This window comes from Falco peregrinus, chromosome 4 (assembly GCF_023634155.1).
Source record: "Falco peregrinus isolate bFalPer1 chromosome 4, bFalPer1.pri, whole genome shotgun sequence".
Lineage (NCBI taxonomy): Eukaryota > Metazoa > Chordata > Aves > Falconiformes > Falconidae > Falco > Falco peregrinus.
The window spans coordinates 47,362,196-47,376,231 of NC_073724.1; the positions used below are offsets into that span (position 1 = coordinate 47,362,196).

Genomic DNA, 14,036 nt, shown 5'->3' on the forward strand with positions numbered 1-14,036 from the left:
CTACCTTACCCAGTCCCACCTTACTTAAAGGGAAACCCTTCCATATCTCATCACTCTTGTTGCTCTCCTCTGAACTCTAGTCCTGTGGTATCCTTTCTGAAACGGTGGGATCTGAACTGCACACAACAGGCAAGTGTCAGCAAGCAACTGATTTATGCAGTAGCTCAACAGCACTGCGTCTTCTTCTCCCATCGTTTTTCTACTACATCTTAACAATTTAATTACTTTTTGACTGCTGTTATGCAACGGACAGATGTTTTCATGCAACTGTCTATCAAAAGCTAAAGATCTCATTCCTTGAAGCTTAAACCAGAAGATTCCACTGTCTAATGATGGAAGACTGAATAACAGACAAAACCAATTTGTGTTTTTATTATAAATATTATTTTCCTGTTTACCTGGAATGTTTCTCCACAACTGCAGGTGTATTGCCATGTTTTCTGAGGTGCTGGAGACATGCATTCTGGACATGGATCAATCTTTTCACACGCTAAGGACCAAATTCTGCCCAGTGCATGCCCTACTACTGCCTTCACTAGGACCTGCCACCTCTGGTCAAAGTTTGGCTCTAATGCCTCTTGGTGCTTCAAAACAATTAGTCAAATCAGACAGACTTTCCAGCATCTTATAATCTGCGCTGAGAAATTACATTCTGCATTGTTGCTTATAGCACCATCTAATAATGCACCAGGAGAACCCTGATGCTCCTGGTAAGATCCATTCCTGCTCTGAAAACCAAAGGCTGATAGCTGAGAATCCAAGAGTCCCCACCAAATATGCTCCCAAACCACCTGAGCTGGAGCATGGCTGGGGTGGAAATTTGCTCCATTGTCATAAGCATGCATGGAGATACCAGGGTAAATGAAGGGGGGCAGAGCAACCAACAAAGCCAGGGTCTATCCTATACTAGTTGTTGTGCAGAGACACAGTGAGAGATGGTCCTTGGTCCCCAAAACTATAAGCTAAGGCTGGAGCACGCATAGCTTCATATGGATGAAAAGCAGGTTTTATTGGCATATCACACAGTTCAGAAGGATACGTGCTGCATCTAGCACTGCTTCTGCCCGTAACCACCCTTTCTTTCTTTCCCTTTGTCCAGTATATCTCTCACACGGTTCAAAAGCAAGGTTATCACAATCCTTACTTACAGACTGCCTCACTTGGTGAAGTGGAGAACAGGGTCATTTGTCACCCCTGTCTCTTGAGAAGTGGACAAAGAGACAGCAGAAAGGAGAAATGAGCAGGAGGAGCCCTGCCCTTACCTTCACACTGGGCAGGCTGCCTGGATAGGGAAGAGGGTGTCCAAGCTGTCCCATAGGCAGATGAAATCATTTAGAGGAAAAGAGGGGTGAAAGAAGAATCCTAAACGTGAGTCAAAATTCATTTTTCTGAATCAGTGTAGCTGTGCTTCCCCTCTAATGTAGGGCAACCAGCAAAACTGCAGTGTGGTTCTGAATAGATGAGACAGATAATGAGTGGGAAAAGCAAAGTAATATTAACTGTTGAGTGGTCTTCAGTAAAATAAAGAATTTTTTTTTCCTCAGTAGGTAAAGCCAAGTGATATAATTCACTGACTAAAAGGAGGAGACACTTGGCAGCTTGGCACCAGTACTAATGAAGCCAGTAGCCTTCTCTGCTTTCTCCTTTTGGCTGGCTCTCATTTTGGCTGGCTTCCTCGGCATACACATCACTGGCAGTTTTGTGAGAAGTCAGAAGAACCATACGCTAATTTTCACCAAGGAAAACACAATTCGCAACTGCAGCTGCTCAGCAGATATCCGTGATTGTGATTACTGCTTGGCAAACTTGATGTGCAATTGCAAAACAGTGCTGCTTTCTACCATGGAAAAAACGACCTACAATAGCCACCTGACCATTTGGTTCACAGACACCTCTGTGCTGGAGATGCTCCTCAACTTCACAAGGGTGCGGGATTTGAAGCTGTCCTTCTGTGGCACCACTCCTCTCCCAGCAGAATACTTGGCCATCTGGGGACTTCGAAAGCTCCGGGTAAACAAAATCAAGGGGCGATTTCCAGAGCAGAGTGTAACCATCTACAGCAGCAGCAATAACGAAAAAGAAAACTCACTTGTGGTGCACAGCAAAGACAGGCAAATGCTTGTATATGTTTCTTTTCTGGATACCTCACTGTTCAATGGATATTCTTTGCTGAAGTCATACAGCGTGGAAAATATCTCTAGTATCACAGAGCACTTTCCCAGCCTGCTGTATTCTGATGTTTTCTCAACCTCAGATAACAACAGCTATGTTGTAACATTTATTTACTGAGTTACTTAACACATTCAGTAGTCAGAGGCATGGCAAACTGCTAAGAGAGAGATGGGACTTCTTTAAGTCTGTCTGGTTTGGCCAGGAGGAGCTGTTACAGTATGGGCAGTTCTGACTGTGATAGCACTCTACAGGGAGGTGTTTAAAGACAGGCTCATCAGACTACTTCAGTAAATGCTTTCTTAAAAAACCAAAGAAAATGCGAAACAACTGTTTTTGAAAGCCTCAGTACAAATTCTATATTGTAAGCTAAGAATATAAATCTGCAGATAAATTGTGTTTTAAGGCTGTGCCTCAGACAGAAAAAGACATAATCATCTACCTCCAGTTGTAGAAGAACCTGAGCCTCCTGGAGAATCAGTCGGGTTAGACGGCAGCTCAGGAGGTCTCCAGTCCAACCCCCTGCCCCAAGCAGGGCCACCTCTGGGATCAGACCAGGCAGCTCAGGGTTTTCTACAGTTGGTCCCCAAACCCCTCAAGGACAGAGTGTGCACAATCTCACTGGACAACCTGTGCCACTGCCTGCCCGTCCTCAGGGGGAAAACTTTTTTCCAACCATTAACCCCAGCTTTCCCTTCTCCAGGCTAAGCAAGCCCAGTTCCCTCACACTTTTCTCAGACACATGCGCCAGACAGACCCTGACCATCTTGGTGGCTCTCCACTGGACTACTTCAGTTGATCCATATCCTTCTTGCACTGGGGGCCCAAACCTGCATGCAGTATTCCGTATGCAGTCACTTAGTAAGTGCCGGACAGGGGGAATAATCCCTTCCCTCTATCTACTGGCTGTGCCCAGTAGATACAGCCCACTGCTGTCAGGTTCAAGGGCTGCAAGGTGATTGCAGTCACTCAGACTGGGAGTGCCGAGTTGTCCTTGCCCTCTGGTACTCCGTCAGAGCTGGGACCCCCCTGCCCGGGCTGGGTGACACAGGCTCTTACAAAAGCAGGGATGGGCTACACAAGCAGCCTCCGACCTCAGCGCACAACCAAAGGTGTGTTTGAGGGATGACCAGGAAGCTGTGCTCTGACAAGCCATGGCACACACCATGGGAAAGCATTGGGCAAGAGGCCACCTAACAAGTGAGACAGCATGCTCACAAGGGTGTTTTTCCCAGGGAAAGGTCTGTCTCTTGCACATCAGGTGTGCCAATTCCTGCAGTTTCCCCAAATGCAGGGAACTTGACCTCAACTTTTTTGATAATGGCAAGCTCTGCTCATGTTCTCCTCTATAAGAAAGGAGAAAGGTCCCATCCAACGACTGTCATGTGATAAGGGAGGTGAGACTTCCGGCAGACACGTAGCAAATAATTTTCAGATGTATTGCAGGAGGAAGATTGCCATCCCTTGAAAAACATACATCAAGACTATTTATATAGCCTGAAGTCAGCTCCTTGCCCATGTCTGTAGGATTTGCATTCTATGAGTTATGATTAAGGCCAGGATCCATCCATATAGTACAATAAAGGCTTTGGAATAGCAAGTCCTAACAGTCTTGCATTGACAGCAAAGGATTGCATGAAACCGGGATAAAATATGTGTGCTGAGGGGAATGGCTGTCAAGATTCTGTGGAACCAATGAATTTGCTTCAATAACTTCAAATAAAGACTTTTTCTATAACTGTAATCAATGATGGAGCCGTTTTCCTAGGAAGCAAAACTTGATTCTTCCGAATACTTACATACATGCACACCTTCCATTACTGTGAGCTTTCCCAATGACATGAACAACGCGGTAACTACTGAATTAATGGGGTCTATTTGCAATTGCAAATTAACAGATTTAAGCACACAGGTGTTTGAAGGCTCAACCGGAGAACTATTAAATCATTACTATAAAACATTAAAAATGTTGTGAAGACAACACCTTTGTCAGCACCTTGGCAACAAACCATGAGCCTTCTCCCCAAATCACAAATACTTCTAGTTGTTGGAAGAAGGGTTCGCCGGAGTCAAGAAGATGCTCAATATAAGTTATGCATCTTGCTCTACTTTATTAGTTTCTAACACTACTTATATAGAACCGATACACATGCATATTCGTAAAGCAGAAATATAACTGGTTAGTAGTCTCTAAACACGTGCGGTTCTCACACCCCTAATTATCATGACTAAAATAAGCATTCTATCCATGTAGCTAATTGTGTTGCTGTGCTTCAGCCTTGTAGTTTGTTACTCCCTATTTTCCCATACCGGTCCCTATCTTTCTTGGCCCTGCACCAGCTTTCCCAGCAGCTGTATCTTGTTACAGCCACGGCCTGTTGGCACAACATAATTACTTGGTCTCAGGATGCAAGAATAGCTCAAGGCTACCTTTCTTGTTACCTCCATCACAGCAACTTCAGTACAATTCTGATTACAGACCTATTCTAATACCAGGCCTGGATTGCGCAGATCTTCAGAGATTCTAAGGCCATGCTTCTGCAGCCATTCTTCTACATCTACTGATACCTCTCATGGTTGTATCACAGGTTACAAAACACTTAGGCGCTGGAGCTGGGTTGGCAGAGGCTGGGGGTGCAGGGGTGCAGGGTGGTGTTCTGAGCACATTACATGTCTGGTATGTATTACAGACAGGCAAATAATTCATATTGTCTGCCCAGGAATCCCATGCTCCAACTGTCTGTGCAGGAGCACTAACCTTGCCTTCACACACTGGCTAGTCACTAATCCTGCACAGGATAGTGTTGTTAAAAAGATTAATAAAATAGAGCTGGCACACACAAATATGTTGATTTCTAAATGTTACCAACTCTCTCTTTAAACTGGGAAAATGAAACCTAAATTATACTCGGTGAAATCACTAACCGAGCTTCTGCTGCCCTCTAGTAAAATACGTGCTGAATAACACAGTACTTCCACATCGCCGTGACAGCAGTGGTTGGCCGCTGTTACTGTTCAAAAGCCACACATGCAGCAGGAACTGAGAATGTACGTATTCTGGCCTGTTGGGAAGAAACCATGACATTAATAACTCCATGGGCTTTCTAACACTGAAAATTACACTTTCAGTTACTTTTGCCACTGTATAAGGTTGACATAAGAGACTTTTTATCCCTGTGCCCAAATAACTCATGCAGAGATGTTACCGGAATCAGGAAAAAGTCTTCCTCTCAAGTACATGTGCAGCAGAAATCCACGGCACCAACACTGCAGTGATCTATTCAACTCCCCTGCAGCTGACACAGAGAACCATAGATTCTCCCAATTTCAGTGTTATATTGCTTTGCCATATGAAAGTACCGCATTAGGAGCTTGCAGAGTTTCTTCAGAGCAATGTATACAAAACACAAATCACGTATGTTGTGAGTCTTTAGTTCTGTTGGTGCTGGTTTGGTTTTTTTTTTTGTCTGCATGTAAACTACACACAGTGGTACATCAAGCATCACTGCAGAAATAAGTATGTGGTTTTGTGAATCTCCTTTAAATCCCAGCGCAAGATACTCACACTTGACCACACTCAACACCCTATGCTGTTTGATTATGTATTTACAGCAGTTAATATATATGGTAGTTTAATTCTCCATGTATCAGGTTCAACCTGTATGCGTTCACCAGTCTAACCTTGATGCGTGATTATTGAATATGCCAATCAACAAACTGACAGGATTTTTTTGTATCAGAAAAAAACTGAGACAGGAGCTATAAATTTGCGGTTTTCCTTCCTACTAGTAATTCCAGTGCAACAACACAAAAGTAATGGGATGCTTTCTATGGGAGATCTTGCTGTGCAGCAGCAGGAGGCTGCAGAGTCCAGTCAGGCCTTTCATATCCTCTGGGGCAGACTCCCAAAGTCGCCTGGCCCTTCTGATACAGCAGGAAGGCTGAAAAGAGGTCTTAGTCCTTAACACACTTGTATTTGGGGACACCGTCTTATAAAAAGTCAGCAATCTTTTGATATCTCCCAGCAAACTCGCAGTTTTTCCTTTAGTCAACATAGCGGCTAGAGGCTCGACTGACTTCTGAGGACGCCCCCAGCCTAGATGAAACCGAATCCCAGAAAGCCCTCCACATGAAACATACCGCGAAGACCACCACATACGATTTCCCCGCTCCACGCCAGAAGCCAAGATTGCTGCAGGGACGGGAGCGGCTGTCCGGGCCTGGCTGCGCAGCGCAGAGGTGCCAGCCCCGGCTGAGGGGCGGACCCCGGTCGCCGAGGAGATGAGGGGGCTGGGCGCGGCATGGGCGCTCCCCCTCTCCCCGCAGGCCCGCTGCCAGCGGCCCCGCGGTGTTTGTGGAGCGGCGGCGGCTCTCCCCTCCCTCGCACACAGCCGCCCCCGGCCGCCCCGACGGCTCTCCCCTCGCACACAGACACACACACACACACACACACACACACAGACACAGACACACACAGACACACACGCACCCCACACCCCCCTCGCGCCCCGGTGCACTGCCCCCGGGTGGCGCGCGGCTCCTCCCCCGGCCCAGCTCTCCGCTCGCGCGCTGCGCGGCCACGTGACGCGCGGCACTGGCTCGCGCTGCTCGCTCGACACAAGATGGCGGCAGCCGGGAAAGGAAGAGGGGGAGTGGCGGGAGGCGCGGCGGGCCGCTCTAGCCCGGCCTCTCTACGCTCCCCGCCGCGCACGCGCTATCCTCCGTCCCCGCCACCTCTCTATGGTCGGGCGGCCGCTCGCCGTTGGCGGGCGCGACGGCGGCGGGCGGCGGGCGGTAGGGGGCGCTGTGGCCGCCGGCGCGGCGGTTATCATGCTCGGGGAGCCGGGCCTGGGCCGCGGCGCGGGGTGGCGGGAGCGGGCGGTCCCGGAGCGGCGCGGCGCGGGGGGTCGGTGTCTGGCGGGATGTTCCGCAAGGCGCGGAGGGTGAACGTGCGGAAGCGGAACGACTCGGAGGAGGAGGACGAGGAGCGCGACGAGGAGCCGCCTCAGGAGCCGGCGCCGGCGGCCGGGGCGGCGGGGGAAGGGCCCGGCGAGGCCGCCATGGCGCTGGCGGCGGGCCCCGGGCTCCTGCCGCTGCCCGCCGGCTGCGTGCCCCTCGCCCTGCCCGGCAGCCCCGCGGCCTTCGCCTGCGCCGCGAGCTACGGCGCGGCCCTCGGCTTGGGGCTGGGCTTGGTGGGGGGTGACAGGGCAGGCCTGGGGGCTCTGCCGGCGCCCGCTCTCCTGCCGCCCCCCCCGCCGCCGCCGCCGCAGCAGGGCAACGGGCTGCCGGGCGCCGGGCGCGCCAAGGAGAAGAAGCGGCCGCGGGAGAACAAAGAGGTGCCGCGGGCCAGCCTGCTCAGCTTCCAGGACGAGGAAGAGGGTGAGGCGGGGGGCTGCCCGCCCGCGGGCACCGGGCCGCGCCGCCTTCGGCTCGCTGCCTACAGGGGTGGGCCGGGCCGCCTGCACCGGGCCTCCGCCCGTCGTCTGCGCGTCCCCCGGGGGAGCCGGCACCTGTATTTATTTCGCTGGGCAGCCGGCTGGCCCCGTTGTGACACAGGGGTGACGAGGGGTCGTAGAGGAGGGGGAGAGCCCTGGGGGCGCGGCGCGGGGGGGCCAGGGAGTGCCCGGCCGGCAGCCGCCTTGGGCCCCGCTCCCTGTCTGGGCTCCTGCGGGGCCGGTGGGCTCCCAGCACCGGGGGGATGTCCCGCGGGTTTCATTCCGGCTTAGCGGGGTGGATTGCCTGTGCTTCTGTATGGCTGGTGCCTGACTTGCGCGCCTCGCAGCTGGGTGCCGTGCTGCTCCGGGCGCGGGGTGCAGCCTGGCCTGGCTTCGTGCGGCAGCGGGCGCTGGGCCCAGCGCCTGTGCAGCCCCTGCCGCCCCCCAGGACCAGCGCTGCGGGCCGAGGGGCGGCTTTGTGTCCAGATTGTGCTCGTCTGGTGTGGCTGGTGTTCACAGGTCACGTCTGACTGCCTGTTGTCCACGTGAAGCCACTGGTGTTTTGTTCCAGAGTTGATTTGTCTAGCCGTCCGCAAGGTTTATTACATTAACCTTCACAAATAATGGAAAAAGTGGTTGAGGAGTTTCTGGACCTCAACTTTTTGGAAAAACAGAGTAGTTGTGTTTGTGCAGTGCTTCAGCTAGTAATTCTACTGGATTCCAGCAGGTACTGCACTCGTTGGTTCATTCTCACTCAGACAATCTGGTTATGGCTAATAGCTACTATGTATTAAAATTGATCAAAAACACTCCTCATACTCCAGAGGTAGTTGTGTCTGAAAAGTTCAGGGCGAATAAAATGAGAAGCTCACTTTTCTGATACTTTTTGTCAGTAGGAGAGTTAGTATGCATTTTGAATTTCCTTGGAAAGAATTCTCTTGTAATCACTAGAACTTGGATTCTGAGACTAGTGATTTGAAATCTTTGACAAAGATACTGGAAACATGGGATTACACTATAGACTTAAAACGCAAACACAGATTTCCTGCATGAAACTGATTTTGTCTGTCCTATTTAAGTCTGTAACTTACTGCATACTTTGTGGTAGGTTGTAGTGCTGCAGGCATTTGAACTGGTAGTATGACCAAACCCAGCCATTCCCTTACTCATTAATTGTGTATATGTGTGGCTATGAAAAGACTGTTGACCCAAAATGTTGGGGCTTTGTTTTCTTCCAAATTCATGGTCATAGTGAAGGATCAGCTTGTGTGAGTGTTCAAAAAAAAAAATACTGCAGTCAGATAAAAGCTGGCTATGTGTGTACGCTTTTGTGTAACTTCTGCCTTGCTTTTCTGTGACAGTGCTGTGTGGGTGGGATGAATACACTTCAAAATGACCACAGAAGGACAAGGTAGACATGAGTCCACATGAAAGGATATGGGACTGGTTTTGTTGCAACAGTGTAAATGTGAAGTCACAGTAAATTATGTTGGTAGTGGCATTTACTAAGTTCTGTGTACAGTATTAAGAAATGTAATAGGTAAATGTACTTCTTGGCAGGTCTAATGTAATGTTTTCCAACTTCTCTTTTAAAGAAACTGAAGAAGTTTTTAAAGTGAAGAAATCAAGTTACAGCAAAAAGATTGTAAAACAATTGAAGAAAGAATACAAAGAAGATCTTGAAAAATCAAAAGTTAGAACAGAGGTCAATTCTCCAACAGATGGTAACTGCAAAACTAACAGTAACTTTTGTAATGGGAAAGATTAAGTATTGTAAATACAAATTACTTTTTTTTCAAGATGAGTTATTAGTCTTCTGGAGGATTTAGCATTTAGAACTGAAGTAAAGCATGCGTTAAATGTTTTCATTTGAACCTTATAAGTGCTGTTCTGAAGCTAGTAGAGAGTTCTTTGATTCTCCCACATGTGGAAATGAATGTAGAAGCATAAAAATTCTCAGCTGTTTATGTAGTTGTCAGTAGACCTCAGTAGTTTCTGTATTTCGATTCCGTTTGTCAGACAAGTTCCTTCCTATTGAATTAGGAAGGAATAAAGTAAGTTTAGGACTCTGGTGCTTATCTGACAGGATGTCTCCTTGTAACACATTTTCTCTCAAAGGAAGATTTTGGGGTGAGCAGGGTGATGTTCTTTGTTATTAAGTAAATTATGCAACAGCTGCCTGTTTCAAGACTTGGACTTTACAGTAGACATGGTGATTAAGATGACAGGATGAAAGTTGGAGCAGAAGGATATTTCAACAATGTACAGTCCTCTAGGGCTTGGAATAGAGCCTGTGATTTCAGTTTCATTGTACTTCTGCTGTTGCATTTTTTGGAAGCTCATTGGTAAAGCATAATGATTCTTTTTCCAGTTAATTTTTTTTTGGTAGAGTAGTAACCTACAGTGCTGTGAGCACAACCTGAGAGGCTTATGATCTAAAGATTGCAATGGTGTAGCTGAAACATATGAGAGTTGAACATGGTCCCATGCAGAAAATTGCCCTTTTTTAAGTTAATTAAATTAGTCTTTTAAACATCTTACAGATTTTTAAAAGGCTTTGTGTCTGTATCTTAAAAATGCACAAGTTCTTTCTTATTAGAATCTTTGTCACCTGTGCAGTGGTGTGGGGCATGAGCAAAACCAGAAATGATCATTTTTTTTTGGTTAACATTCAGGTGATCTGTGCAATCCTGAATCTTAATTCTTGCTTCTGTCACAAAGATCCTTAAGAAATAGCATTTTGCACATGGCTAGTGTGTGCTTATTTTCTATTTGTCTGTTTTGCAGTCTCTGTAGTTGGTTTGGTTGTGGTGCAAAGACCTCGTGGGTGCTACTGAGTCAGTACTCTGGATTCTGTAAACAAATGATAAAGTCTAAAAACTCAGATATGTGCAGCTTGAATTGGACAGCTGGATTTAACATGCATTTTTTTTACATAATATGTGTACCTGCTGCCTGTATCTGTATGTTGCCCTATATTAGGTGGGTTGCACTCAGTTTGAGAGGAAAATGGAAGAATTCTTTTGAAGTGAGTGTTCTGGTGGAAGGATTTGATGTGACACAGGCAATGCTTTCTAATTACATATGTAAAGGCTCCATGAAGGTTGGATGTATGATTTTAATTACTGAGTTCTGACACTGTTTTTTAATACTTGGCAATATCTAGAATGTTTAGTGGTTGTTGGGGTGTTTGCTTTGTCAAATTTGATTTTGAGAGGCTGTCAGTGACTTAATCACAATGAAGAAAGCCTATTCAACTAGATCTCAAGCAATAAAATTATTGTTTCATATTTTAATTTTATTTTTACTTCAGAGTGATCTTTTTTTTTAAAAAAGAGTAAAATATGGGCTTTGTTTTCTTACCAGTCGAGCCACCACTAGAAAAGTCAGGACAGATTAAGGACATAGGTCAAGAAGATGGGACTGCAAACAGTGAGCATGGTGAAGAAGAAATGGAAGTTGAAAGTGAGAAGGAAGAAGAAAAACCAAAAGCTGGTGGGGCTTTTTCAAGTGCTCTGTCATCACTGAATGTTCTCCGCCCAGGTTGGTTTTTATAATGGATCTGATATGTTAACAAATGCTTTAGCCAGCATTTACAGCAGACTAATGTATTTGAGTGATTAGAAAATACTTTCCAGCAATATGTCCAGCATCGGAGCATCAAGAAACTGGTATTTTCCAAAGCTGTTCAATTTTGCAAGTCTTACGACAGAAAATGTTTTACTACAGAATGCTTCATCTTGATGTCAGAAGGAGGAATTTGTCTCTCAAAGTGGTGGCAAACTTTTAAGAAAATCTAGATTTGGAATAGGTGATTTAACATGAATTTTAAATGCTTTCAGGTAAAATTTGTCTTTAATTCGAATGTCTGTTACCTTGCAGACCTGTATCTCAGATGTTTTTGTATCTCATTTTGTCTCATGAGGTTCTGGTCAGTCCCTGAGGCCAAAGAAATCAGTCTGAGAAACTATTTTTGAAACTGGTTTGCTAAGTGTTAGCTCACTCATGGTAGCCTGCTCCCCAAATAGAAGATGGATGCCCTGGGTCCACAGATGGCCATATTTCAAGGGAAAAAAAATTCCTAGTTGATTAACCAAATAATTTTTCCTTTTAAGGGGTAATTGCAAAGTGGTGCGGTTTGTACATTATTGCATCTCTAAAGATATTGCTGGCTTGAATAGAGTATGTCATGTCAAGTGTAAAGAGAATCTGAACTTTAACCTTCTGTGCATGCCTAATCAAAATAGTGGTAAAAATTATCCATGATTCAAAAAATTAATTTTGCAGGGATCATTCTTTATATGACTTAGTAAGTTGCATTGGTTTTGTGCTGGGCATTTTAGGTCTGCTTTTCTTGTTTCGCCATGACTGTACAGTCTTCTCATACTAGCTTTATCTGGTTTGGTGTCCCCTTAATCTCTGAGCTGTCACCATCTGTTGAAATGGCCAATCTTTTTTGCTCCCCCAAAATAAGAAGAGCTGGGAGCAATGGCAGGACAGGAGGTGACAGAGTCAAGAGCCTTGGTTTTTTCCTTCCTTTGCACTAGTCCTCTCTTGTAAATGGCGTCCTTTTCTTTATGAATATTTCCCATAGGAACATCATGTTTTTGCCCTTATGGCATGTGAGCTGCTGGAAACAGAGCCAGACATTTTGGGAAGATCCCAGCTTTGAGGATTTCTGGTTAGAAAGTCTGCACAGGCAGCTTATGAGTTGCTTGCAAACATTTCTGTGAGTGTGGATTTTTTTCCCTCTCACATCTTTCTCAGTTTGCCACGCTACCAAATCATCTTTGCAGAGATGAGTAAATAGAAGTCATAATACCTGTTTTGTTATAGTGGTGGTTTAATGGTGCAAACATCTATCTCTAGGAGAAATTCCAGATGCTGCTTTCATTCATGCCGCTAGGAAAAAGCGTCAAATGGCTCGTGAACTTGGAGACTTTACCCCCGTTGACAGTGAACCAGGTAAAAGCCGCCTTGTTCGAGAAGATGAAAATGATGCCAGTGATGATGAAGATGATGACGAGAAGAGGAGGATAGTTTTTACAGTGAAGGAAAAATCCCAAAGGCAAAAGATTGCTGAGGAAATAGGTAAAACCTTTTTAGGACAGCTGATAAACATTCACATTGTTTTCACTGCAAGCGCTCTCATTCAACGTTTTTAAACAACATGTTTTTCAAACAGGCATAAATCTGGAGTTTTGTTCCTTTTCTCAGGAAAAATGCTGCATAATGGAACCTGCGTATAAAATTTTGAGCACAAACTATATTCTTGTGTTTAGAAGCACACAACTCTACTGAATCTGGTAGAAACTTACACTAAGGATCAATTAGTATTGTTCTAGTACTTGTTTTTTAGGAAGTATATCGTTGTGAAAAGGAAAACATTAGTTCTTTGGTACAGCATTCTTGCTGGTGAGCAGGTAAAATAAATGTTGGAAAAGGAGAATTAGTAAGGCATTAATTAGTTAGATTTTAACATTAGAGGGTTTTACCAGCAGTTAATTGCAGATTTATCCATTGGATTTTAAGTGGAACATCTGTGAGAATGATTCACAGGCTAGCATCCTTCATTCCTTGTGAAGAGGAAAGGAGGATGCACTGAGGTGTTCCCACTGAAGCATATTCTCTCATGTTTTTGAACTCGTGGCCCTTACTATGAATACGTTATCTTCTCCTTTTTGTTACCTGTTTGTTTTAACTTGTATTAAGGTATTGAGGGAAGTGATGATGAAGCACTGGTGGCAGGGGAGCAAGATGAAGAACTCAGTAGATGGGAGCAAGAACAGATACGGAAAGGAATCAACATACCTCAGGCATGTATTTAGTTGTGAATGCTTTTTGGTGTGTTTCTGCATGTATTATCTAAATCCATTATGAACATGAGTAGTTTACAGAAGGCTGTTTCATCTGAGAAGTTCAGTGTGTAACTTCTGACCTCTGATTTTTCTTCAAAGAATGTAAGATTTTAAGTATCTGGGGGTATCTCTTTCATTAGTGTCTCTGTTCTGGGTAGATACTGATAGCAGTGCTGTTAACCAGCATTTATTTGCACCCTGAAACAGCTAGAATAATGCCACCTCAGAGAGACCTCTGTTTTTCTTTATCGTTGGGATTGTAGAGTCTATGTAAACAGTACATGTTTCTTTGTTGTTTCTGTATCTTGTGTTGCAGCATAGACTTGGAATTTGTAGCAGGTTGTACCATGTGTTATTTGTGCATTTATAGTGAAGTTGCCACTCAGTTGAAGAGGATAGTTGGTGGTTGATTTGTTTTGTTAAAGAATATTTCAGCAAAATCACAACCAAAAAACACTGGCTCTAAGAACCTATGTCATCCTATTAAAAATAGTCTTAGCAAAATTTAGTATAGTCCCAAGTATAAATATTTATAATGATACTAAGAATCTGTCCATTTAAGAAGATGCTTCTA

General features: G+C 45.5%; 2 protein-coding genes across 3 annotated transcripts in view; both read left to right on the forward strand.

Moving 5' to 3' along the window:
• Positions 1 to 673: 673 nt before the first annotated feature.
• On the forward strand, positions 674 to 6,621 carry C4H21orf62 (chromosome 4 C21orf62 homolog). The gene has a single exon (XM_055802821.1). It carries the CDS (start codon positions 1,615 to 1,617, stop codon positions 2,287 to 2,289), a length of 675 nt encoding a protein of 224 aa, XP_055658796.1. The 5' UTR covers positions 674 to 1,614; the 3' UTR covers positions 2,290 to 6,621.
• Positions 6,622 to 6,989: 368 nt separating this feature from the next.
• PAXBP1 (PAX3 and PAX7 binding protein 1) overlaps positions 6,990 to 14,036 on the forward strand; it is a 29,271-nt gene continuing 22,224 nt past the window's right edge. Inside the window, exons 1-5 of one of the 2 annotated variants that reach the window (XM_055801532.1) lie at positions 6,990 to 7,548; positions 9,200 to 9,328; positions 10,971 to 11,147; positions 12,474 to 12,695; positions 13,317 to 13,420. In XM_055801532.1, coding sequence (XP_055657507.1) covers positions 7,092 to 7,548; positions 9,200 to 9,328; positions 10,971 to 11,147; positions 12,474 to 12,695; positions 13,317 to 13,420 — 1,089 coding nt within the window. In that variant the 5' untranslated portion in view covers positions 6,990 to 7,091. The remainder of the gene's footprint in view (positions 7,549 to 9,199; positions 9,329 to 10,970; positions 11,148 to 12,473; positions 12,696 to 13,316; positions 13,421 to 14,036) is intronic. The other variant, XM_055801533.1, reaches the window with a different exon arrangement.